The sequence below is a fragment of the Lampris incognitus genome, chromosome 3 (genome assembly GCF_029633865.1).
Source record: "Lampris incognitus isolate fLamInc1 chromosome 3, fLamInc1.hap2, whole genome shotgun sequence".
Lineage (NCBI taxonomy): Eukaryota > Metazoa > Chordata > Actinopteri > Lampriformes > Lampridae > Lampris > Lampris incognitus.
The window spans coordinates 12853588-12877481 of record NC_079213.1 but is presented as its reverse complement, the minus strand read 5'-3'; the positions used below and the strand labels follow the sequence as shown (position 1 = coordinate 12877481).

The window sequence follows — 23894 nt, the reverse complement described above, 5'->3', positions numbered from 1 at the left end:
AAGGCGCCCACAAATAAAATGTATTATTATTATTATTATTATTATCTGTGAAAGCCTGGAGAGAAATGACTGTATATTTAATGTCATGACAAAAAACCCTTCTAATTATGCTGTGTGATTTCTGAATGTTTTGTCACAGCAGTGAGGGGATAGGATTGCCTTGTTCCCACTGGTGAGTGTAGTTAACGCTCCACTGCAAACTATATATTAGAACATGCAATTGCCTTTGTCAACACAAACTAAACAGAACATAAATGTTGATGGTTGCATTTGCAGTGTTCTTGTAGATGTGTAAAGTTTTTTTTTTGTTTTTGTTTTTTCACACGGCCCAGACTCAGTGATTGGGTTGGGAACTGATGCAGCCCAATCAGTTGTGGGATAGTCCTAGGCCTATTTACAAAATAAATAAAATAAATAGGAATAGCCTTGTCAGGAATTGTCATGTCATGAGATGTAGACAAGCGCGCACACACACACACACACACACACACACATATAAAATTCAGTGAGTCAAGTAAATTCTTTATGAGACGGTACAAGCCTGTTTCATACCATAATCACTCATCAGCTGTCAATGACAATGACTGACAGCTGATGATTGCTTATGGCATGAAACAGGCTTGTACCGTCTCATAAAGAATTTACTTGACTCACTGGTTTATATATATATATATATATATATATATATATGGTAACGCTTTAGTATGGGGAACATAGATGTCACTTTAGTATGGGGAACATATTCTAAGTAACAAAAACTTAATTTATAGTAATATATTAATACATTACATTTGTGTGTGTGTGTGTGTGTGTGTGTTTGTGTGTGTGTGTGTGTGTGTATACACAAAAGTAAATAAACGTCATAGGAAAGTCCCATTAACGTCCCCTTTATAACGTCATGAGAGATCAAAATAGGACGTTCTCAATACATTTTTGAAGGACCAGATGAGAACGTGCCTGGTTTACATGTTAAATAACATTTCGAAATTAAATGTAATCAATAGATGTGCATTTGCTATGCAGTTGTTTACTATTACTCCACTCTAATATACAGTACCATATAGCGAATGGCTGCCCCCGAATTCGCTACCGTTATACTATACTTACTATTTTCTGTTTACTATTTACTATTCCGCATTACTGTAGTGATTTACTTGTACACGGTGTTCATTAAAATGTCTTATTAGAAAAGAAAAACAGAAGTTCTGCATAATTTTCCTAATACTGTTTCGTTTCTGCGAACGTCTGACCCTCACTGTGTCCTCCCGGAAGTGGAGTTCTGTCGCAGCGGCGTTTATAACCGAAAAACTACAATTCCCAGTTCCCTTCCATGCCGCCCTCGCTCTTGTCTTCCTGTTTGGGTGCAGCGGCTGGAAAATGGCAGCTGATACAGGGAGATACAGGAGTGCTGTTAGCAAAAGCAAAGACCCCTCTGGTCTACTTATTTCTGTTATAAGGTAAGACTTCTCGCAGTTATTGTGCAGAATCAGTGCACACGCTTTGCCTGATACCTGTTTCCGCAGGGTTGTAGTTGGTCCCACATAGGGCTAGCCGGCTAAAGCTAAGCTAAGTTTACATCCTTCCTGTAATGCCTGGCAATGTTACTGAAGTGAGTTTGACACTAAGGAGGTTAAATATGTCAGTTTAATTTGCCTCAGTGTTGGAAACGATTCGGTCAGTACGGTACACCTTACATTGTCTCGACGAGTGACAAATAGTCACCACTGACTGGGTTATTTAGCTAATGTTAACAATTAGCCTGGCTCTTTTGGCAGTTCTGTCATTTCCCCCCCTCGGCCGTTGCGGTCTCATAAGTCGGCCTTCTAACAACAAACAGCTGGGGGAGGGGGGGCATATTTTATTTTGTACTTAATGATAATCGCATTCCTTCTTTATGAATTCTTTGCTGCTGGTGCTCAGTTTGTTTGACACATCATACTGAAGAAAACTGCCCTGTAGTGTTTGTTGGCTTATTTACCTGCTAGAGCTCTCTGTCCGGGTCTGTGAATGTGTTTATAGCCCGCATCATGCCATAACAGACCTGTAGTCTTTTTCTTTACTGTATTTAACCCCTTTCGGATTCAATGAATATCCGTTTTCTGGTGCACATCTATTCATATAGGTATGTTTGTGAAAGAGGAGATAATGTTATAATGTTATATCTGCTTTCAGTTTACGGATGTAGATGTGTTTATGTATGATCCATACAACATCATTGAAAATGTAGTATTGAACTGGGGTTGCAGACCTTCCATTCTCTCCCTCTCTCTCTTGTTCTGCCCCTGGCTCTTTTTCTCTGTCTTGCTGTTTACCTGCTCTCTCTCTCTCTCTCTCTCTCTCTCTCTCTCTCTCTCTCTCTCTCTCTCTCTCTCTCTCTCTCTCTCTCTCTCTCTCTCTCGCTGTCTTCATTTCTCATTATCCGTTTCTCTTTACATTTACACCTTTCTCTTCTGTCCCTTCTCCTGTTTTATATTTTTTCTCTCTCTTCCTTTCCCCCTCCTCCCTCTCCTACCTTTATGCCGCTAACCTCCCCTTCCATCCAGGACCTTGTCCAGCAGTGATGATGTGCAGGACAGAGAGACAGAGAAAGGTCGTCTGGAGGAGGCCTTTGAAAAGTGTGACCGGGACCTGGACGAGCAGATTGACCAGCACGATACTGAGCTCACCACAGCCATCAGGACCTACCAGAGCATCACTGAGCGGATCACCAGCTCTCGCAACAAGATCAAACAGGTTAGGTTTTATTGGCTCCCTGATCATGTTAGGTAGCAAAATATGGTTGCTGTGTGTGCGCTTTTATTTTAAGTTTGTGACTAGGGAAGCTACTCTGAGAAAGGAAAGATGCTTTGTCTAGGGCAGCGGTGGCTAACCATGTGCCATGGAGAGCCATGTGTGTGCAGGTTTTCATTCCAACCCGACTCCACACCAGGTGATTTCACTGATACATTCCTCCTCTTTGGTTGAAGGGTTGCTAATCAGTGAAATCACCTGGTGTGGAGTCTGGCTGGAATGAAAACCTGCATACACATGGCTCTCCATGGCACATGGTTATCCACCCCTGGTCTAGGGTCACCATGAGGGCCTCTGTTTTGTAGTCCTTTTGTTCAAAGTGAACCTGCATGTCAGCAGACGATGTCATGGAATTGTCATCTTAATCACAAATAATTATGTCTGATTGTCAGGAACAGGACAAAACTAGAAGAGTGCACTCAGTATAGTGCAGATCTCTGCCAGGTGTATCTCCGCTTCTCTGGTGCTCAAACTTGGTGACAAACCACCCCTTTTTTTGCCGGCCGGGAGAAGGAGCCCTTGTTAAAAGACTTCAGATGTGTTTAACCGTCGTGGTTTTCATTATATAAAATGAATGAAGGCGAATCACTTTCATTCCCTCTAAAAGCAATAAAACAATGGTAAGAAAATATAGCTCAGTCATGGGAAATATTTTATTGTATCTACTGAGATGAGTTCCAGCTATAACTGTGATAAATCCTACTCTTGAAATTGTATTTTTATAGCGCTGTTTTAACATTGGCGTCTATGGCACTTCCGTGTCTAATTCCCCTCATGATGTCATTTAAACAAACGACAGCGAGGTGAATAAGGCGAATTATTTTTGGTTCATCCAGTGTTCCTCCAGTTCTCCTGTGCTGAGATCAGCAGTGAATGAATTGCTGACTTACGTAATACGATCAACCTCTCGTTTAATTTCAATAATCATACCCAGATACCAGGTGTGGAGCTGATGGCTCATTGCAGAGGGGGCGAGGACCTGTAGTGGGCCCTTATACAGCCTATAGCCTGTATGGAGATGCAAGACAGATCCAAGGGGAAACTTAGGGAAACAGAAGGTTGGAACGGAGAGAAATGCAAATTACAATGAGGTGTGCTATTTCAGTACCATGGACAGTGTGAACCATGGTTGGCAGCATGGGTTTTACCAATAATTTGCTCAAACCTCAGTCAGATAAAGGATAAAAAAGTATGGAAGACTAAACTAGTGGTCAGGCAACCAAGGATAGAAGGCAAATGAATACACAGTTTGACATTCAGTGAGGTTGGAAGCCCATACAGCCACACACCCATATAGTCCACAATCAAGCCACACATAATCAAGCCACACACGACAACAAACTACAAGTGTGCAAGCAATGTATGGCCTGGCGTTAAATGCAACAACCAAGCAGACGCGGCAGCCTACAATACAAGCAGCAACAAACAATGCTGTTTTTGAAAGAGCCCGGATAGCCAGCATGACAAGCCTATCTCATCATAAATAATGAATATGAAACAACTTTCCAGTGATGTTTAGCATCCAGTGGCTGTCAGTTTGAATCCAATCCAGCAAATATAACATGGAATCCATTGTAGCCTACATGAATTGTCCAATATCCAAAAACTCCAACACATTTGAACACACCAAACTCGAACGTATTCCCGAACTATAAACAATAATGTGATCCACTGGCGTAACATATTTATTATGGGCCCTGGTGCAAGCAACCCTCATAGACCCCCCCCCCCGTCTCTCTCTCACTCGCTCACACACACACACCACCACCACCATAGGTGGGTTTAGTAAGTAATTTTAGTAATTTATTTGTATAGCACCTTTCACAGATGTACAATCACAAAGTGCTTCACAGCATAAAATATAACAGATAAAATAGAAATATCAAAGTAACAGACAAAGTTTACACAGATTAGTTATTGTAAAGGTCAGTATGTCAGAGATTGGCTACACTTCAGAACCACGGAGAGTGGACGCACCACGGACAGAGTTCAGAAACCTAAACAGACGTCTAAATCAAATCAGTCGACAAGGCAATGAAACCAGTCAACAAAGCAACTAGGCTGTAATATAGCTAATAGCCTTGTCATTCGACAGTAACAGACTCAAAACCTGGTAGATTGCATGGTTTGGCACACACGCAGCCTACATTGCAGCTTTCCTTTTTTTCCTTGCTCTCCTTCCTCTTTTTACATCCACTTTTATGTGTGTAACTCATGCTTGCTTGCTTGATTTTATTTTTCTAATGTTACTTAGGTAGGCTAGATAGGTAAATGATATTGCGCGCGCTAAACAAGCTATCATCACATGCTATCATCACATGCTATCATCACATGCTCAAAACAGACACGTAACATTGGACTAGGACAATGCATACAGAAATATTGACAAGCCCCCCCTAGCGACGGGCCCTGTTGTCCCTGCACCGGCTGCACCACCTATATTTACGCCAGTGATGTGACTTCGTCTTATGGCACCATCCTCCTCTCCTTCATGCTCGCAAACCTATCAATCACTTTTTTCTTATTGATGACATTATCCCTTTCTATGGACAGTAAGGTGAAGTTTGAGAGTCTGGCCTCCTTCATGCATGCCAGGAGATAGTTTTTACTTAACTTCAGGTAGCTGAAACAGAGATCCGCATTTGCATCGGTGACTGGTATTGTTTTGTAAATACGATAGAAAATACTGATCAGAATCAGAATCATGTTTATTGGCCATGTAGGTTTGCACATACATGGAATCTGACTCCGGTTTCGTGGCTCTCAGTGTACAACACAACACTACAATCTTCAAAAATGTACACAATGATTAACTTGCGAAATAAGAGGTGCTAAAGTGCAGTGGTGCAGAGAATATATCAGAGATGCTGAAATAGATGTAAGCAGGTTACTTACATACGTGCCTGAGGTAGATGGACATGACAGAGCGTACCAGTATACATAATGTACAGTAGAGTATATACAAAATGGTTGGATTTATTTGACAGTGTTAAGCGTTCATTTGAATGACAGCCCATGGAAAGAAACTGTTTTTATATCTGGTCGTTTTGGGGTACAGTGCTCTGCAGTGCCTACCAGAGGGGAGGAGTTGAAACAGGTTGTGACCAGGGTGTGATGGGTCTGCAGTGATGTTGCCTGCCTGTTTCCTGACCCTGGAGGTGTATTAAGTCCTGAATGGAGGGCAGGTTGGCACCAGTGGTTTTCTGTTCAGACCTAACTGTCTGCTGTAGTAATTTCCTGACCTGTTTGGTGGATGATCCAAACCAGACAGTGATGGATGTGCAGAGGACAGACTGGATTATTGCAGTGTAGAACTGAATAAGCAGTTCCTGAGGCAGGTTGAATTTCTTGAGCTGGCGGAGAAAGTACATCCTCTGCTGGGCCTTTTGATGATTGCGATGATTGTATCTATGTTGGATGCCCACCTTAGGTCTGGGAGATTGTGGAACCCAGAAATCTGATGATACAAAATACTGATGTTGGGAAATACCCTTTCCATATTGCTGCAGATATGGCCGAACAGCTTCTGTGGTGTTGAGCTTTATTTCCAGTTTGCTCCACATAGCACGGAAAGAAAGAAATTCATCCAACACCCGCTCAGCCGTGGACACGTTTCCAGCATAGAAGTTGTTTAGATCCTGGATTCTGTTGGTTGCGTCATCTGTGGAGAAGTTTTTGGGGTTCGGAATGGATAAATGTTTTGCCATTTGGCAAAAGTCTGTAAAGCATTTCTCAAACTTATGCACAAGGATGTCTTAAGATATGGAAATAAAATTCCACTTTGAAATGCATTTTGGGATCCTGTATCACTTCTTCGGCCACCTCATCATGGAAGCGTTTTTGGCTCTGGCTTCTCCCCCCTGTCAACTCTGTGGAAGAGTTGCACCTCCTAGCCAACACCTTGCCCTGTCAATCATTTCATCAAATGACAAATCTGTGTGCATTTCCTTGTGCTGTGCCATACAGGTGTTAATCAGCTGGACAGCTATGCTGATCTCTAGCGATTCTTTTTGGGAGTAGTTGGAACAATTGTATGTCTTCTGCAGTATAGCATTCCAAAGGCAGAGCATAAATTTGAAAAAAAATGTTGAAAGCTTGTGAAGTAGACCATCTGCTTCAGCGGCTGTCTTCAGTGAGGTGAGGTTGAGTTCTTTTATCCTGTCCAAGGCCGCAAGTATAGCGGATAGACTTTGCATCACCGCTTTGGTGGCACTGCTTCCTGGATGCCCACCTGGTGTACGACAGATTTTATTATAGACCCCTCCAGCTGCATGTAGGCCTGTTCCTCCTCAAGGATCTTAAATTGGGGAAGGCTGGAAGTAAGGAAACTGTAGAGCGATTCCAGTGTATCAAAATTTTTTTTTTTTGCGCTACACAATGAACTTGCTGGATCCAGGAGGATGAGGTTTAGATTGTATGCACAGTAGTGAATGTAAAATGACTTCTGGGAGCACTGTTGTTTGACCCTTGCCTGCAGCCCTGAGCAGACATGTTCTTGCCCCATCATATGCTTGGCCCCGGATAAGTTTAATATCCAGACCTAATACACTGGGTGCATTTGCATCATAACATTTATCTGCATTGCTGTTTGGAAGCTCTTGATACTGAATAAAGCGCTTGATACTGTTGCCAGTTTCAGTGACATACCTGAGAGAGACAGACAGACAGACAGACAGACAGACAGACAGACAGACAGACAGACAGACAGACAGAGAGATAGAGAGAGAGAGAGAGAGAGAGAGAGAGAGAGAGAGAGAGAGAGAGAGAGAGAGAGAGAGAGAGAGAGAGAGAGAGAGAGAGAGAGAGAGAGAGAGAGAGAGAGAGAGAGAGAGAGAGAGAGAGAGAGAGAGAGAAAGAATATCACCTCTTGATTTTAAACTGATTTCAAAAACGCTCAGATCTGAACTTCTTTTTTTTAAACACTTGCAGAAGGGCGTCTTGGTAGCATGGCAGTCTATTCTGTTGCTGCCTACCAACACGGGAATCGCTGGTTTGAATCCCCGTGTTTTCTCTGGCTTGGTGGGGCATCCCTACGGACACAATTGGCCGTGTCTGCGGGTGGGAGGCCGGATGTGGGTATGTGTCCTGGTCGCTGCACTAGCGCCTCCTCTGGTCAGTCGGTCGGGGTGCTTGTTCAGGGGGGAGGGGGAACTGGAGGGGAATAGCGTGACCCTCCCACGTGCTGCGTCCCCCTTGTGAAACTCCTCACTGTCAGGTGAAAAGAAGCGGCTGGTGACTCCACATGTATCGGAGGAGGCATGTAGTAGTCTGCAGCCCTCCCCGGATCAGCAGAGGGGGTGGAGCAGCAACCGGGATGCCTCGGCAGAGTGGGGTAATTGGCTGCATACAATTGGGGAGAAAAAGGGAGAATTAAAAAAAAAAAAACACGTGCAGACACTCTTTTTCCTCTTTTTTATTGTTAAGAAAAACAGCGAGTGAAACAGAAATACAGCCGGCAGGCTGCTAGCTTTTAAAACTCCCGACAGCCAAATTGACTCAGAGTGGCAGGGGCCCGCCCAATTAAGGGCCTATACTAAGGAGCTGGAGTCAACAACAATACAAACAGGTCACAGTGCCCCCACTCGTGCTGTTTGCTACGTAAGACGAGGGCCCCTTGGCGTGGTGGGTTTCTCAAGAGGTTACCGTCATCCAATGAGAGCTGACAGGAGAAGAACTCAAACTTAAAAATTAGGCCATGAGAGGCCGTTCTTCACAGTGATTTCAGAGCAGTTAGGCGAGGCATTGTTGAGAAAGATGTAAAGTGGAGTGTTTTAAATCAACCAGTAAGCTGTTTACGAGAAGATGTACTTCAGAGTCCTCCATATTAATCCCTTTGTGAGTGGGAGTTGGAGTTGGGGCATTAGAATTTAAAAATTTTAATTGTGTGTGCGTGTGTGTGCATATGTGTGTGTGTGTGTTTTACGGTTTAGATTTAAAGTAGACTGTTATTACTGTTGTTATGTCTCACATGTATGATGTCAATGCCTTTGCCCCCCCCAGGTGAAGGAGAACCTGTTGTCTTGCAAGATGCTGCTTCACTGCAAGAGGGATGAGCTGAGGAAGCTGTGGATAGAGGGCATTGAGCACAAACATGTCCTCCAGCTGCTGGATGAAATTGAAAGTATCAAGCAGGTGCCTCAGAGGTTGGAGGCCTGCATGGCCAGCAAACACTATCTCCACGCCACTGATATGCTGGTGAGTCACCTGTCGATGCGGGGTGTGGTCTCTGGTCGTCACTGTGCTCTGTCTTGATGTGTGCTGTGCTGTCATGTGTGCGTATGTGTGGTCGTATTGCAGATATGAGCATATTCAAGAGCAGGAACGAGATGATGTAGAGAGAGAAAAAGAGGAGACACTTGCGAATGTAGCCCATTGATGACAATTTGCCTTTTAAGAGAGGGAGAGAGAGAGAGAGAGAGAGAGAGAGATATGTGCAGAGAGGAGTCACAGTGAATCTTCCACCCTGGAAAAAGGTTGAGAGATAAAAAAAAAGGGAGATTATTTGATTGACAAGTCTTTGAGGTTGTGCGAAAACATATTGACAAATGCAGTGGCTAGGAGTAAATACTGATGAAGCATTACTGTGACCCAGGTGCTACACTGTCCAAATACATCAACACCAAGGTTTCTGATGGTGTGCTGGGGGCATTGATTTCCTTCCATCTTTCATCCCCTGAAAGAATCTCTCTAGCCTTGAACAGGCCGGTGTGTGCGACATCTTTACTTCAAGCAAACTTCATCAAACTGGCTGCGATGGCGTTGCAGGTGTCTGACTGTGTGTCTGTGTTCATGTTTGTTTGATGTGTGTTTTGCAGCACGCTCAGCAGGGGTGTGGCCATGTGTGTGTGTGTGTGTGTGTGTGTGTGTGTGTGTGTGTGTGTGTGTGTGTGTGTGTGTGTGCATGCGGCTAGAGGGTGGTACACCGAAGTAAATGACCAGGCTCTGTGATTGCTCTTACTCTCTCTCTAGCTCTCTCGCTGTCCCTCCCTCTCTCTCATCTTCTTTGTGGAGGTTTGTAAAAAGAGGAGAGGGGGGGGGGGGGGCAAACTTCAATCAGCTTGTACTCAGTTGGTACAATGCCCTTTAAAAAACACTGTGGAAAGTTCATGGGCAGCTAGCCACTGTCACTGACTTCAGATGTGCCTTTCTTGATCTGAAGTGCACTTCCATCAGTGTGTAATAAGCACAATTTGCATCATTTAAAGAAATAAAATGACAGTTTTCAACCTTATTTCCATGTCTGAATCTTGGTGGTGGAATCTCTACAGTGTTCTCCCCAGTTGTATCCGGCCAATTACCCCACTCTCCCGAGCCGTCCTGGTTGCTGCTCCACCGCCTCTGCTGATCCGGGAAGGGTTGCAGACTACCACATGCCTCCTCTGATACTATATGTAGAGTCACCAGCTGCTTCTTTTCACCTGACAGTGAGGCGTTTCACTGGGGGGACATAGCGCGTGGGAGGATCACACTATTCCCCCCCGAACAGGCGCCCTGACTGACCAGAGGAGGCCCTAGTGCAGCGACCAGGACACATACCCACATCCGGCTTCCCACCTGCAGACACGGCCAGTTGTGTCTGTAGGAACGCCCAACCAAGCTGGAGGCAACACGGGGATCCAAACCGGCGGTAGGCAACGGCATAGACTGCCACACCATCCGGATGCCCCCCCCCCCTTTGTACACAGTTTTAAGTTTATCAAAGAGTTTATATGGCAAAAAAGTTCGTTTAACTCGCCCAAATTAGAAAAAAAAAATCTAAAGTCAGTTGAGTCTTAACATCTTATACTTCCCAACACAAATTTCATGAAAAGAAATCTGCCAAGGGTAGATGTCTTTTCTAGTTACTAGTGCAAATCAACTTGATAAATGTCATTTTTCAATGCTAATAGATTTTCAGACTGAGAAAGAGAGTAGGTGAGTAGCTAGGATGAGTGTATTTTGTGGTGTTATTTACCAGGGGTAGAAGTCTGATATGAGCTCATGGAGCTCTAAACAAACTTATGGGCAAGTGTCATCACTGGCTTAGGGGCGCATGGTAAACACAGCCAGAGAACGCTAGTGCGCTTTGTTTTCCTGTGCAACTAGGAGGAACACACACACACACACACACACACACACACACACACACACACACACACACACACACACACACACACACGGACATCTGGGAATTTCTTTGCTTGCTTAAGGCTGCTACTCACTCCCTTCATCTCCTCAGCTTGCTCCTTCTCCCTCCTGCACAATATTCATTCATTCATTCATTCATTCTCACTCTCTTTTGCTCCTCTCTCTCTCTCTCTCTCTCTCTCTCTCTCTCTCTCTCTCTCTCTCTCTCTCTTTCTGTCTCTCTCGCTCTCTCTCTCTCTCGCTCACCCTGCTGTAACTCCATCCTGTCTGTCACTCCTGAGAGTCCCTGATGTGTTTATTCTCACCATGCTGTCACTCATTACTGCACTCATCTGTCAGATTAACATTTCCCATGCTTTCACGCCATCACTCCATCCTCCACTCCCTCCTCATGTGCTCCCTCTGTTGCCTTCAATCTCCTTATGTTTTCTCCCTGTCTCCTTTGCTCCTCTCATCTACTACCCCTCACTCTTTCTTTTTCTTTTTTCTCTCTCTGTTTTCTATCAGTCTCTCTCTCACTCTCTTCCTCTCTTTCTCACTCTCTGTCTTATCTCCCAGGGTTGACAATTAGAATTCAGAGTGTGCTTTCCTATCTACTGTTGAATGGCAAGACCTCATGGGGTTCCAGAAACAGACCTCCTCTTCTTTCCACTCCTCCTTTCATTTATCCATCCCTGGCTTCTCATTGCATCATAACGCGTGCGCACACACACACACACACACACACACACACACACACACACACACACACACACACACACACACACACACACACACACACACACACACTTGCTGAACCAAGTGTGCTCCAGAGTAAACACATTTCTCTCCTCTTGTCCCCTTTTCTTTCCTCCCCTTTTCCTCTCCAGCAGTGAGTTTCTGTCTCTCTACCTGCCCTTCTTCTTTCCTCTTCCGTTTCTTCTCCTCTCCTCCCTCTCCTCCCTCCCCATCCTCCTTACTCTAATCTCCTCTCCACTCATACAGCCTCCTCTCCTCTGTAAGACTTCCCTCCTCCTGTGAGTCTCCTTTACTCCACTCTCCATCCTGCTCGGTAGCCATACCACCTCTTCCATGTTAATTCACCGGAGGCTTCATATACTTGATTAGGCTGACAGGCTGGGTCTCCTAATGATGTTAACCAGCCTTCGTCTGTCATCCCAGCCCAGTGGTAATGAGACATACACGCACACAGACACACCCAACACAAACTCTGAATGTCTTACACTCACACCATCTTATATATAGATAATCACAATCATGCTCAATCACATCTTGGCATTAATGTGGCAACTCATGGTGAAAGTCTCTCTCTCTCTCTCTCTCTCTCTCTCTCTCTCTCTCTCTCTCTCTCTCTCTCTCTCTCTCTCTCTCTCTCTCTCACACACACACTCAATCACTCACTAACACACACACACACACACACACACACACACACAAATCCGTGCAGGGCAAGCATGCAGAGTTGTTCTATTATGCCAATAGGGACTGATCATGCGCTGCATTAGCAAATCTCTCCACTAATGTGGCTCTCATTTGCATCAACACACACTTGACCCCTGCCCCCTGCCAAGCTTCCTCCTCCATGCTGCCAACTCCCATCCGGCCTGACCCAGCCGCGCGCACATTCTCTAGAGCACAATCATTCAGCCATTTATGTCTGTGAATAATAAGATCTAATCTGAGAAATATACACACACACACACACACACACACACACACACACACACACACAAACGTGCAGAAACACATTCATTTACTGCCATGAATTAAATACAAAGATGCCACAACTGCTGCTGCTTATAAAAACTGAGACAAGAGAGGGAGGAGGAGAGAGGGAGATGGGAGCAATAAAGATGGCGACTCACAAGGATGTGCAGGTGTGTGTGGGAGTTTGCGGTGGGGGTTTAAGTGACTGATAGCTGTACGACAATATTTTGTTGCACTTTGAAAATGAATACTTTGACTACCACCTCAACAATATTTCATTAGAACTCCATCAAATGTTGGCTGGCAAGGACATTTTTTTTTAACTTAGCATCAAGAGAACTAGTGTCAGGCTGTAAACTTCTGAGTAGTTACGGTTTGTATGTACTGTATCGGTGGCACGGTGGTGCAGTGGTTAGTGTGGTTGCCTCACAGCAAGAAGGTTCTGCGTTCGAACCCTGGGGTTTTCCAACCTTTGTGGTCATCCCAGGTCGTCGTCTGTGTGGAGTTTGCATGTTCTGCTGGTGTCTGCGTGGGTTTTCTCTGGGTGCTCTGCTTTCCTCCCACAGTCCAAAGACATGTCGGTCAGGTGAATCGGCCATACTAAATTGTCCCTAGGCGTGAATGTGTCAAGTCAAGTCAATTTTATTTGTATAGCCCAATATCACAAATTTCAAATTTGCCTCAGTGGGCTTAACAGCGACACAACATCCTGTCCTTAGACCCTCTCATCAGATAAGGAACAACTCCCTAAAAAAAAAAAAACCTTTAACAGGGAGAAAAAGTAGGAAGAAACCTCAGAGAGAGCAATTGAGGAGGGATCTCTCTCCCAAGACGGAAAACGTGCAATGGATGTTGCGTTTACACAATTTACAGAATACGACATTGAAACAGGATGAACAGAATTATAATGGACTTATGAAGAATATGATGCACAGGATCCCAAGCAGTGTCCAGACACCACCGGAACAGTCTAGGACCCAAGCCACGTGACCAGCATTTGGCCCTGTGTGAAAAAGTAATTGCTCTCTTAGTTACTCAATAAACCAATTAACCAAATTTAATTGATCATTGGATTCAATTATTAGAGCAGGTCCAGGCTTGATTACTGCCAGCCCTGTTGAATCTAAACATGACTTGTATAGAACCTTACCATCAATATGAGGAATGCTGCAAGGTCTCAACAAGCAGCAAACTATAATACAGTCAAAAGAAACTCAGGTAGAGATGAGAAAAAAATTCCTAAGGCTCTGGTACTCCAGCGAACTACAGTGAGAGCCATTTTCTCCAAATGGAGAAAACTTGGAACAGTGATGAATCCTCCCAGGAGCAGCCGGCCGACCAAAATTCTTCCAAAGGCGCAGTGACGACTCATCCAGGAAGTCACAAAAAAACCCTGGACAACATCTAAAGAACTGCAGGCCTCTCTAGCTAGATCATTGTTCATTTCATAATTCGTCAATAAGAAAGAGCCTGGGCAAAACTGGGATTCACGGGAGAGTTGCAAGGCGCAAACCGCTGCTAACTAAGAGAAACTTTAGTGCTCGTCTTACATTTGCAAAAAAGCACATTGATGACCCCCAAGCCTTTGGGATAATAGTCTGTGGACAGACGAGTCCAAAGTGGAAGACTTTGGAAGACACGGGTCCCGTTATGTCTGGCAAAAAGCACACACACAGCATTTCACTATGAGAACACCATACCAACAGTCAAACCTGGTGGTGGTAGTGTGATGGTGCGGGGAAGCTTTGCTGCCTCAGGGCCTGGAAGACCTGCCTTCATTGAAGGAACCATGAATTCTGCTCTCTACCAGAAAATTCTGAAGAAGGATAGCCAGTCATTCAGTCTGTGATCTGAAGCTGAAGTGTAATTAGGTTATGCAGCAGGACAATGATCCAAAACACAAGACTAAGTCCACCTCAGAAAGGCTCAAAAGAAATAAAATTAAGGTTTCGGAGTGGCCTGGTCAGAGTCCTCACTCAAACCCCATTGAGATGCTGTGGCAGGACCTTAAACCAACAGTTAATGCTTGAAAACCCTCCAATTACAGCAAGTCTGCAAAGAAGAGTGGGCCAAAATTCCTCCACAGCAATGTGAAAGACTGATCTCCAATTATCTGACGTGTTTGGTTACAGTTGCAGTTGTTGGAAGATGGCGGTGTGAATTCACGTTTGTGGCGGCCTCACCCAGTACCGTCCATGCAGTGCCTTTGTCCACGTCTGTGTCTAAGTTTGTGTCTTTGTTTGATGACGGGGAGAGCTGGCGCTGGATTGGCTGTGAGAGGTCTCTGGGCAGCAGGTCTGCGGCATCCTGTGGGCCACGGCCCTGCCCGGAGCTGCGCCCAGGACACGGAAGCAGGGCAGGCTAAGCCCATGCATACTGGCAGTTCCGATAACTGAGGGCGGCCTGGCGGCGGCCTCGCTTAGTGTTGACTGTGTTTTTGGTGTTGTCGTGTGGAGTGTGGGGAGGTGTGTCGAAGGCTGGGAGAGCTGGCATCGGATCGGCTGGGGGAGCCTGGTCTGCTGCGCCCGGTGGGCCCAGGGATCACGGCCCTGCCTGGAGCTGCGCCCAAGGAGGAAACACTGAGGGCGGTCTGACAGGACGCGGAAGGGGGGCAGGCTAAGCCAATTGCTAGCCCATGCAGACCGGCAGTTCCGACAGTCATCCTGGCATTCATTCTCTTGGACAGTGATTTTTTTTTTTTTGTAGTTTGGATATATGTGTTTGTGTAGTTTTTAGATATGTGTTTTTGTCTTTGTATTGCACTGCTGTGGGCTGGGGGAAATTATATTTTGTTTCATTTCATGTACTTGCGTACATGACAAAGTGTTCCTGATTCCTGATTCTGGTTGTTGCTGCTAAAGGTGGCACATCCAGTTATTAAGTTCAGGGGGCAATTACTTTTTTTCACATGGGTGATATGAGTGTTGGATAACTTTACTTCAATAAATGAAATGATTATTTAAAAACTGTATTATGTGTTTACTCGGTTCTCCTTATCCTATATTACATTTTGTATGAAGATATGAAACCATTCCGTGTGACAAATGTGCAAAAACAGAGGAAATCTGTAAGGGGGCAAGTACTGTTACACGGCACTGTACGTTAGTTGTGGAGTTGTGTTCTGTGCTCTGGGACTTTTTCAATCCATGTTTAAATTGCAGGTAGAGCTGTCATCATATAATACAGTGCAGTCAGGTGGCTGAGTTTTTAAAGCTGCTACAAGTTTTTCACTGATTATTTTCCAGTCTAAATATAATTATATTGCCTCTATATGACTGACATAAGCAAATGAGCCATCAGTGGGAAGGTTGGATATTGCTATATAATGATGTCAAATGCTTGTCAGATTTCCTGAGAAATCTGACAAAATGATTTATGGCGCGCAGACGGGATGCATAGCCACAACTGGAGATATATGACCTCATTGCTGTATATCTTGCAAACACCCTCCCCCCCCCCCCCAAAAACACCACTACATCTCTTACTCTTCACTTCAAAAACAAATGTTCAAATTACCAGAAGCTGAATGCAGATCTTTGTGACAATGAAGTTCTTTTCCTGCGAAACACTTGCTTTTGTCCACAGCCTCTTGCAAAGTCAACAAAAATCCAAAATTCACAGTGTCAACTCTTTTTTTTTTTATCTGAGCAAGAATGTCCTTGGTTTGATTTTAGCCCATCTGTGTAGAGTTTGTACATTCTGCCTGTGTTGGTTTTCCCCTGCAGTGCAAAGACATGGATGATCAGTGACGTGCATGATCATTGATAGAAGGACTCTAGATATAACGAAGCTTTGAATAGGAGTGTTTGTGTGTGTGTGTGTGTGTGTGTGTGTGTGTGTGTGTGTGTGTGTGTGTGTGTGTGTGTGTGTGTGTGTGTGTGTGTATATGAGTCTTGTGATGGACTGATGACCTGTCCAAGGTGTCTCCCTGCCTTCTGCCCAGTGCCTGCTGGGATAGACTATATTCCTCTGGGGCCCTGAGTTTGATCAAACAGGTATAGGAAATAAATGAATTCAGTGTTGAGATCGATTCAGATTTTGCAGATCATTCATGTTATTCATCCGTCGCAGCGATGAGGACCATCTAGTCATCCTGTGATGGATGACTGATGACTTGCGCGATGATTAAAGTGAGGAAGGGTTGAGGAAGAGTTGCGCATCATCAACCCCACTCTCTCGTCCGAGACCACATACTACCAGTGGCAAGACTAGCGAGACGACTGGCAATGGAGACGGATGCAGATTTTTTCCTCAGGGTTTCTTCCAGAAGCCTTTCCTGTAGATGAGTATACTCGCAAGGCAGCGGAGGTTTTAAATCAGAGTTTGCCTTCTCCTAGATGAACTGCCTGACAGGCTAACGAGCTTCATCTACCCGGGTTTGAAATCAGAGTTGTCCTTCTCTTAGATTGGCTGCCAACCAAGGCTAATGAGTCCAATCCCCACCTGGTTATACCGCCGGTAACCCGGTTGCCCCCGCAGCCGACTTTGTGAAAACCGGAGGTATCACGAGTAGATGCTGCTGCGGACACATTGGCGTAGGAGCGGCTATATGCTAAGGTCCTGATGGACCCGCAGTGCAGATCATTCATACAACAGAAAAGACCGTTTTTTCTGTTGTATGTTATTTCTGGTGTATGTTTTATGCTGTATGACATGGCATTTCGTTTTTATTTATGTGCACAGGTACATAGTGAAAATGACAATAAACGAAACCTTGAATCTTGATTCTTGAACCTAAGGACATGATATTGTGTTGCTGTAAAGCCCCTTGAGGCAAATTTGTAATTTGTGATATTGGCCGATACAAATAAGATTGACTCGACTTGACTTGACTCATTGCATACAGGTATGCCACCTGCCAAAGAGTCATGATGGATTGTAAGGATCGACCAGCCGTAACAAAAACTGACCAACGTTCCTTTGTTCTTTGGCTAACACTCTGTGCCCATCCTGCAGGTGTCCGCCGTGGAGTCCCTGGAAGGCCCACTGCTGCAGGTGGAGGGGCTGGGAGACCTGCGCCTGGAGCTCCACAGCAAGAAGCTCAACATCCACCTGGTGCTTATTGATGAGCTGCACCGGCATCTTTATATTAAGTCCACCAGTCGCCTGGGACTCAAGAACAGGAACGCTGCTCGCCTGCCAGGGTAAGGGACAGCAAAGGATGGCGCATGTTTGATTGTGTCATTTATGTGATCAAACTTTGCAATGGTGTAAATAATACACATAAGATATCACAGAAAGTTGAACCAGTTCATCTGAACATGATGTTTGTTGAGAGAGAAACGTTTTGTCACTCATCTAAGTGACCACTTCAGTCTCAACTGACTGCAGGTATCCCCACCCTTATAAACAATATAGTGGCATAAAACAGTGATCGGTTACGGTAACACTTTCTATGAAGCTTGCATCTATAACACCCTATAAGCATCTATAACGCCTTATAAGTGTAGCTATAAGTCATTGTAAGATTCATTATAACCATGTTTACACCCTCACAACACCTCATAACCACCTTTCTGATACATTATGTCAATTTAAAACGGATTTATGCATTATAAATATGTCATCATTAGCCTATTATCTGTCAAATGTCATAATGCATTATAGCCAACTTGTTTTGGTGACGTTTTGCAGAGCTGCATAATGAGACTTCAGTGCTATTTCAGTCTTCAGCCATAGCCCTTAGTCATTGTAATACACATTATAGGAAAGTATGGGCGTTATAGATGCAATAGATGCTTATAGGGTGTTATATATGCTTATAGGGCGTTATAGATGCATGCTTCATAGAAAGTTACCTTGGTTTCATATGCAAATTGCCGTGACCATTAACTGGTACGATGGCCATGTGTACTATTCACAGAGGATTGGGGAATGGTTGCAATCACAGCATTGTAAGATGGTGACAGATGTACTCTCAGGCCCCCCCTTGGTTCAGGGATGGTTGTTCCCTCGTCACATAGATGGCCTCTTTGACTCCCTGTTCAAACCACCATTCCTCCCTATCAAGGATGTGCACATCCTCTTCCTTGAAAGAGTGGCCACTGGCCTGTAGATGGGTGTAGACTGCATGTCTGTGAATGTTCTCATTCATCCAGGTCATAGTTATCCAAAGGAATTGAATCAAGTGCAACTGGACTTGGTTATATATCCGTGAAGACGTTTCGCTTCTCATCCAAGAGGCTTCATCAGTTCGTGCCTTTCTGACTAGACCAAGCTAGTCTGACTGGCTGGTGATGAAACTCAGATATTTAGCCTCTTTGGAGTCGTTATCAGAGCTATTGATGTCAATGGCTCTTTTGTGTTATGATGTTTAGCAACGACAGTCGTTGGAGGTGTTAATTTTGACTTCGATAGTGCTCCATTCAGTGGTCATGAGTCGTTGGAGCCGTTAGTGACCGACTGTTGTTCTTGGAGGCTAAGCTTTTGAGTCTCCTGTGTAGAGATGAAAGGACGGCATTGTAAGTGGGAGATAGGTGGTGTCGCAGACCTCCTCCTCTGTTGAGGGATGGTTTTTCCAGTTTCACATAGATGGCTTCTTTCACCCCTCTTTCAAACCATCTATCTTCCCTGTCCAAAATGTGTACGTTGCTGTCCTCGAAGGAGTGTGTCTGATAACTAGCGAAGTCGAAATTAACACCTCCAACGACTGTTGTTGCTAAACATCGGAACACAAAAGAGCCATTGACATCAATAGCTCTGATAACGACTCCAAAGAGGCTAAATATCTGAGTTTCATCACCAGGCAGTCAGACTAGCTTGGTCTAGTCAGAAAGGCACGAACTGATGAAGCCTCTTGGATGAGAGACGAAATGTATTCAAGGATATATAACCAAGTCCAGTTGCACTTGATTCAATTTCTTTGGATGGTGTAGACTGCAGAGTTCTGGCCTGACGCATTAGCTCTTCTGTGATGTGCCATCCTCTTTGCCAGTGTCTGTTTGGTTTCCCTGATGTACAAGTCACGGCAATCCTCAGCATTGCATATGAAACCGGTCGTTGTTTTTGGTCGTTGTGTCCAGATGAACTGATTCAACTTTCTGTGATTTCCTCACATGGATTATTGAGCATGCATAAAAACAAACATGCGATACTTTTTCCCAGAGGTATTGGGGTTGGAATTATAGTGAATTGAAGGTCAAGGGAAGAGCAGAGATATATCAACTAGCAGTTAGGGAGGGACAGGGACAGGCAAGGAATGTCTTAGTGTGGCATCACAAAGGTTTTGTAAATATAGTGGGGATGTTCTTGATTCTGAGATGGGGAGAGTGACAGAAAGTAAAACATAGAGTAAGGTTTTTTTTGGGGGGGGGGATTTCCCCCCCTTTTTCTCCCCATTTGTATCCGGCCAATTACCCCACTATCCCGAGCCATCACGGTCGCTGCTCCACCCCCTCTGCCGATCTGGGGAGGGCTGCAGACTACCACATGCCTCCTCCAATACATGTGGAGTCGCCAGCCCCTTCTTTTCACCTGACAGTGAGGAGTTTCATCAGGGGGACATAGCACGTGGGAGGATCATGCTTTTCCCCCCCAGTCCCCTCCCCCCCGAACAGGCACCCTGACTGACCAGAGGAGGCGCTAGTGCAGCGACCAGGACACATAACCACATCCGGCTTCCCACCCGCAAATACGGCCAATTGTGTCTGTAGGGATGCCCGACCAAGCCGGAGGTAACACGGGGATTCGAGCTGGTGAGCCCCAAAGTGGTAGGCAACAGAATAGACTGCTACACTACCCGGACACCAACATAGAGTAAGGTCGAAGGAAGATTCGGAATGCTGAGAAAAGACTGAATTATTACTGTTGTCCTTTTGTAGAGTTAGCTAAGAGAGGTGATGTCATTTTCTGTAAATTTCACGCCTAGCAAAGTTTCAACATTGAGAATGTGCCTTATAATTTCTTACATTGTTGGGATGCTAAGTGCAACTAGCCAATTATTTACTTAAGAGAAGAAACAAGCCAATTACTTTCAAAAACCATTAGCCCTTGTATTACTCGTTGGTTGACTTTAGTCACATTTTCTCTTTGCACTCTGAACATGTAAAGAATTGTCTGATAACATTTAAATACCATTTATTGTAATGAAGTAAGCAGCTGTAATTCAAATCAGTTTGAAATATAGTACAATTGTATTAACCGCATCAGTTTCCCATAGTCTTTATATGTTATGCGTAAAATCTTCTACGCACAGAAGACCATGCCAGGTATGTCAGGTTGCCAAAAATACAAAAAGCAGAGTAAAATGGCAAAATTCAAGATATGTGATTCTTGCACAACACCAATAATATGTTGAGCAAAATATATAACCGGTGGACTCAGCCAGAGTCTATATCTATGCTTGTTTGTGAGTGTCCATATTTTTCACATATACCTGTGTATGACTTTGTGTGTGCATGCTTGTGTGGTGCAGTGATTATGCTGGTGGTACCTTGAGGTGAGGTTTAGTGATTTATTACCAAGGGTCAGAGAGTGACAAGTTGCCGCCCTTCTGTATTGGGTGGACTCTAACAACAAGCCAACCTCCATACGCCCCACTCACTTAGCAGGCACACTGTGTTTTTACCGCCCAGCTTAAAGTGCCTAGGTCCTTGCAACCTCGAGGTTAAGGCTTGATAAACGGCTCATTGGAAACCAACACCGTTCCCACCCAGACATGCAAGGCGTTTTGTTGTAAAGGTGGATTGGTTTTGTTAGAGAAGGTAGAGGTTACTGGGGACATTAACTTTGGGGCTGAGATGTTGTGTTAGCGCATACTAAATTCTTGTATGTCCACATTTGGTTTTTCTCCTAGACCTCTGGAGTTATGTTTGTCTTTCCTTCTCCGGTATGATTTTGTGTCATTAGGATTATGTACTCCATTAGAAGAGGATGAAAACAATGACCATAATGACAGCACAATGATGATTTCTTTGTTTTTGTTATTTTAACAATTATTATGATCCGCATATGATCCGTGGACTATGATGTTTGCAGATGACATTGCGATCTGTAGCGAGAGTAGGGTGCAGATTGAGGAGAGCCTGGAGAGGTGGAAGTATGCACTGGAGAGAAGAGGAATGAAAGTCAGTAGGAGCAAGACGGAATACCTATGCATGAATGAGAGGGAGGACAGTGGAATAGTGAGGATGCAAGGAGTAGAGGTGACGAAGGTGGATGAGTTTAAATACTTGGGGTCAGCTGTCCGAAGTAATGGAGAGTGCAGAAGAGAGGTGAAGAAGAGAGTGCAGGCAGGGTGGAGTGAGTGGAGAAGAGTGTCAGGAGTGAGTTGCGACAGAAGGGTACCAGCAAGAGTTAAAGGGAAGGTTTTTGTGAGACCAGCTATGTTATATGGTTTGGAGACAGTGGCACTGACTAAAAGACAGGAGGTGGAGCTGGAGGTGGCAGAGTTGAAGATGCTAAGATTTTCATTGGGAATGACGAAGAAGGACAGGATTAGGAACAAGTATTAGAGCAGGGGTGGCTAACCATGTGCCATGGAGAGCCATGTGTATGCAGGTTTTCATTCCAACCCGACTCGACACCAGGTGATTTCCCTGATACATTCCTCCTCTTTGGTTGAAGGGTTGCTAATCAGTGAAATCACCTGGTGTGGAGTCCGGCTGGAATGAAAAACTGCATACACATGGCTCTCCATGGCATGTGGTTAGCCACCACTGTATTAGAGGGACAGCTCAGGTTGGACAGTTTGGAGACAAAACAAGAGAGACAAGATTGAGATGGCTTGGACATGTGTGGAGGAGAGATGCTGGGTATATTGGGAGAAGGATGCTGAATATGGAGCTGCCAGGGAAGAGGAAAAGAGGAAGGCCAAAGAGGAGGTTTATGGATGTGGTGAGAGAGGACATGCAGGTGGCTGGTGTAACAGAGCTTGAGGAAGATGCAGAAGACAGGAAGAGATGGAAATGGATGATCCGCTGTGGCGACCCCTAACGGGAGCAGCTGAAAGTAGTAGAATTTAACTATCATTATGTCCCTTTCTCTCCTTTCTGCTCAGTTCCGCAGCCAAAGACGCATCGCCAATGCCCATGTTGGATGTCAGCAGTCTGTCAACGCCACGCAAGCTGGGGGACTCCTCCCAGTTCAGCACCCCCGGAACTAGCAGTGGTACGGTCCCAAGAACACTTTTAGGCATATGTGAAAGAATGACTGAGAAAAGAGGGATGGCTGTTTTCTTTTTTTTGGAATTTTTTTACCCCACTCTTCCGAGCCGTCCCGGCCACTGCTCCACCCCCTCTGCCAATCCGGGGAGGGCTGCAGACTACCACATGCGTCCGCCGATACATATGGAGTCGGGGATGGCTGTTTTCTTAAATCAGGAGGAGATTAAGAGATGAATTATCATTAGTGATATCTATCGAACAATGCATGATGGATTTTTTACATGTTTTGTATTCGCTCACATTTCACCCATTGAGGATATTACAGAGATACAGTACAGGGAGAGACACACACACAAATATACATGCAATTGTATTGTTGGTCTCTTTGGATAATACAGAGAGTGAGGAATTCACTGAACTATTTTTCAGTGTTCGCTGATGATGTTCATTGGGATAATGAAGTCATTAGCCCAACTCTGGCTTCTAACATTACATCCATTAGCATGTCATTATATGTGCGTAATGGCATAAAGACCCACGTACACATATACACGTACACATATACAGTGCATGTAAACAGAAGGCACACACATTCGAGGATACAAATGTGTCCACGCAAAGGAGTGAAAATATCAGTAATGACTTTTCTACACATTTACACCCATGTGCACACATACACTTTTTCTTTTCATTTGACATACATCTCAACATCATTAAACTGTGATCATACCACCATACATCTACCTCTCACTAACAGTGCGATCATCCTGTCTTCTCTCTATCTGTACCATTAGTCACCCTGCATCCCTGTCCTCACAGTGGGGGAACAGCATTCATTATGCTCCCACTGTTCCCAGCACTTGAGGGGGAGCAATAATGCACATGCAGCCACATTGGAGAACGCATGAATTCTTCATTGGTCGTAGAGGCGTAGACGCAGCACTGTGTTCCTTTCTGGCAGTGCTCTAGGGAAAACATACAATAAGATAACAGGAAAAAGAAGTTAGCACTGTAATAACTGAGGGTAACTGGTGTTCCCTTGGTTTCCCTGTGTTCTTTTTGCATTCTTTGCATAGCCCTCTTTTTCTTTTATTTATTTTTTTTACTTCAAAACCACGCCGCCAATCTGTGTTTGTGCTCTTGTCTTCAGCCGAAGCCCTGTTGCAG

General features: G+C 44.6%; 1 protein-coding gene across 2 annotated transcripts in view; it reads left to right on the top strand.

Annotated features, from left to right (window-relative positions):
- Nucleotides 1-1359: 1359 nt before the first annotated feature.
- exoc4 (exocyst complex component 4) overlaps nt 1360-23894 on the top strand; it is a 185970-nt gene continuing 163435 nt past the window's right edge. For both annotated transcript variants that reach the window (XM_056276597.1, XM_056276598.1), the window contains exons 1-5: nt 1360-1457; nt 2544-2733; nt 8791-8985; nt 17581-17768; nt 22622-22731. In XM_056276597.1, the coding sequence (XP_056132572.1) occupies nt 1378-1457; nt 2544-2733; nt 8791-8985; nt 17581-17768; nt 22622-22731 (763 nt within the window). In that variant the 5' untranslated portion in view covers nt 1360-1377. The remainder of the gene's footprint in view (nt 1458-2543; nt 2734-8790; nt 8986-17580; nt 17769-22621; nt 22732-23894) is intronic.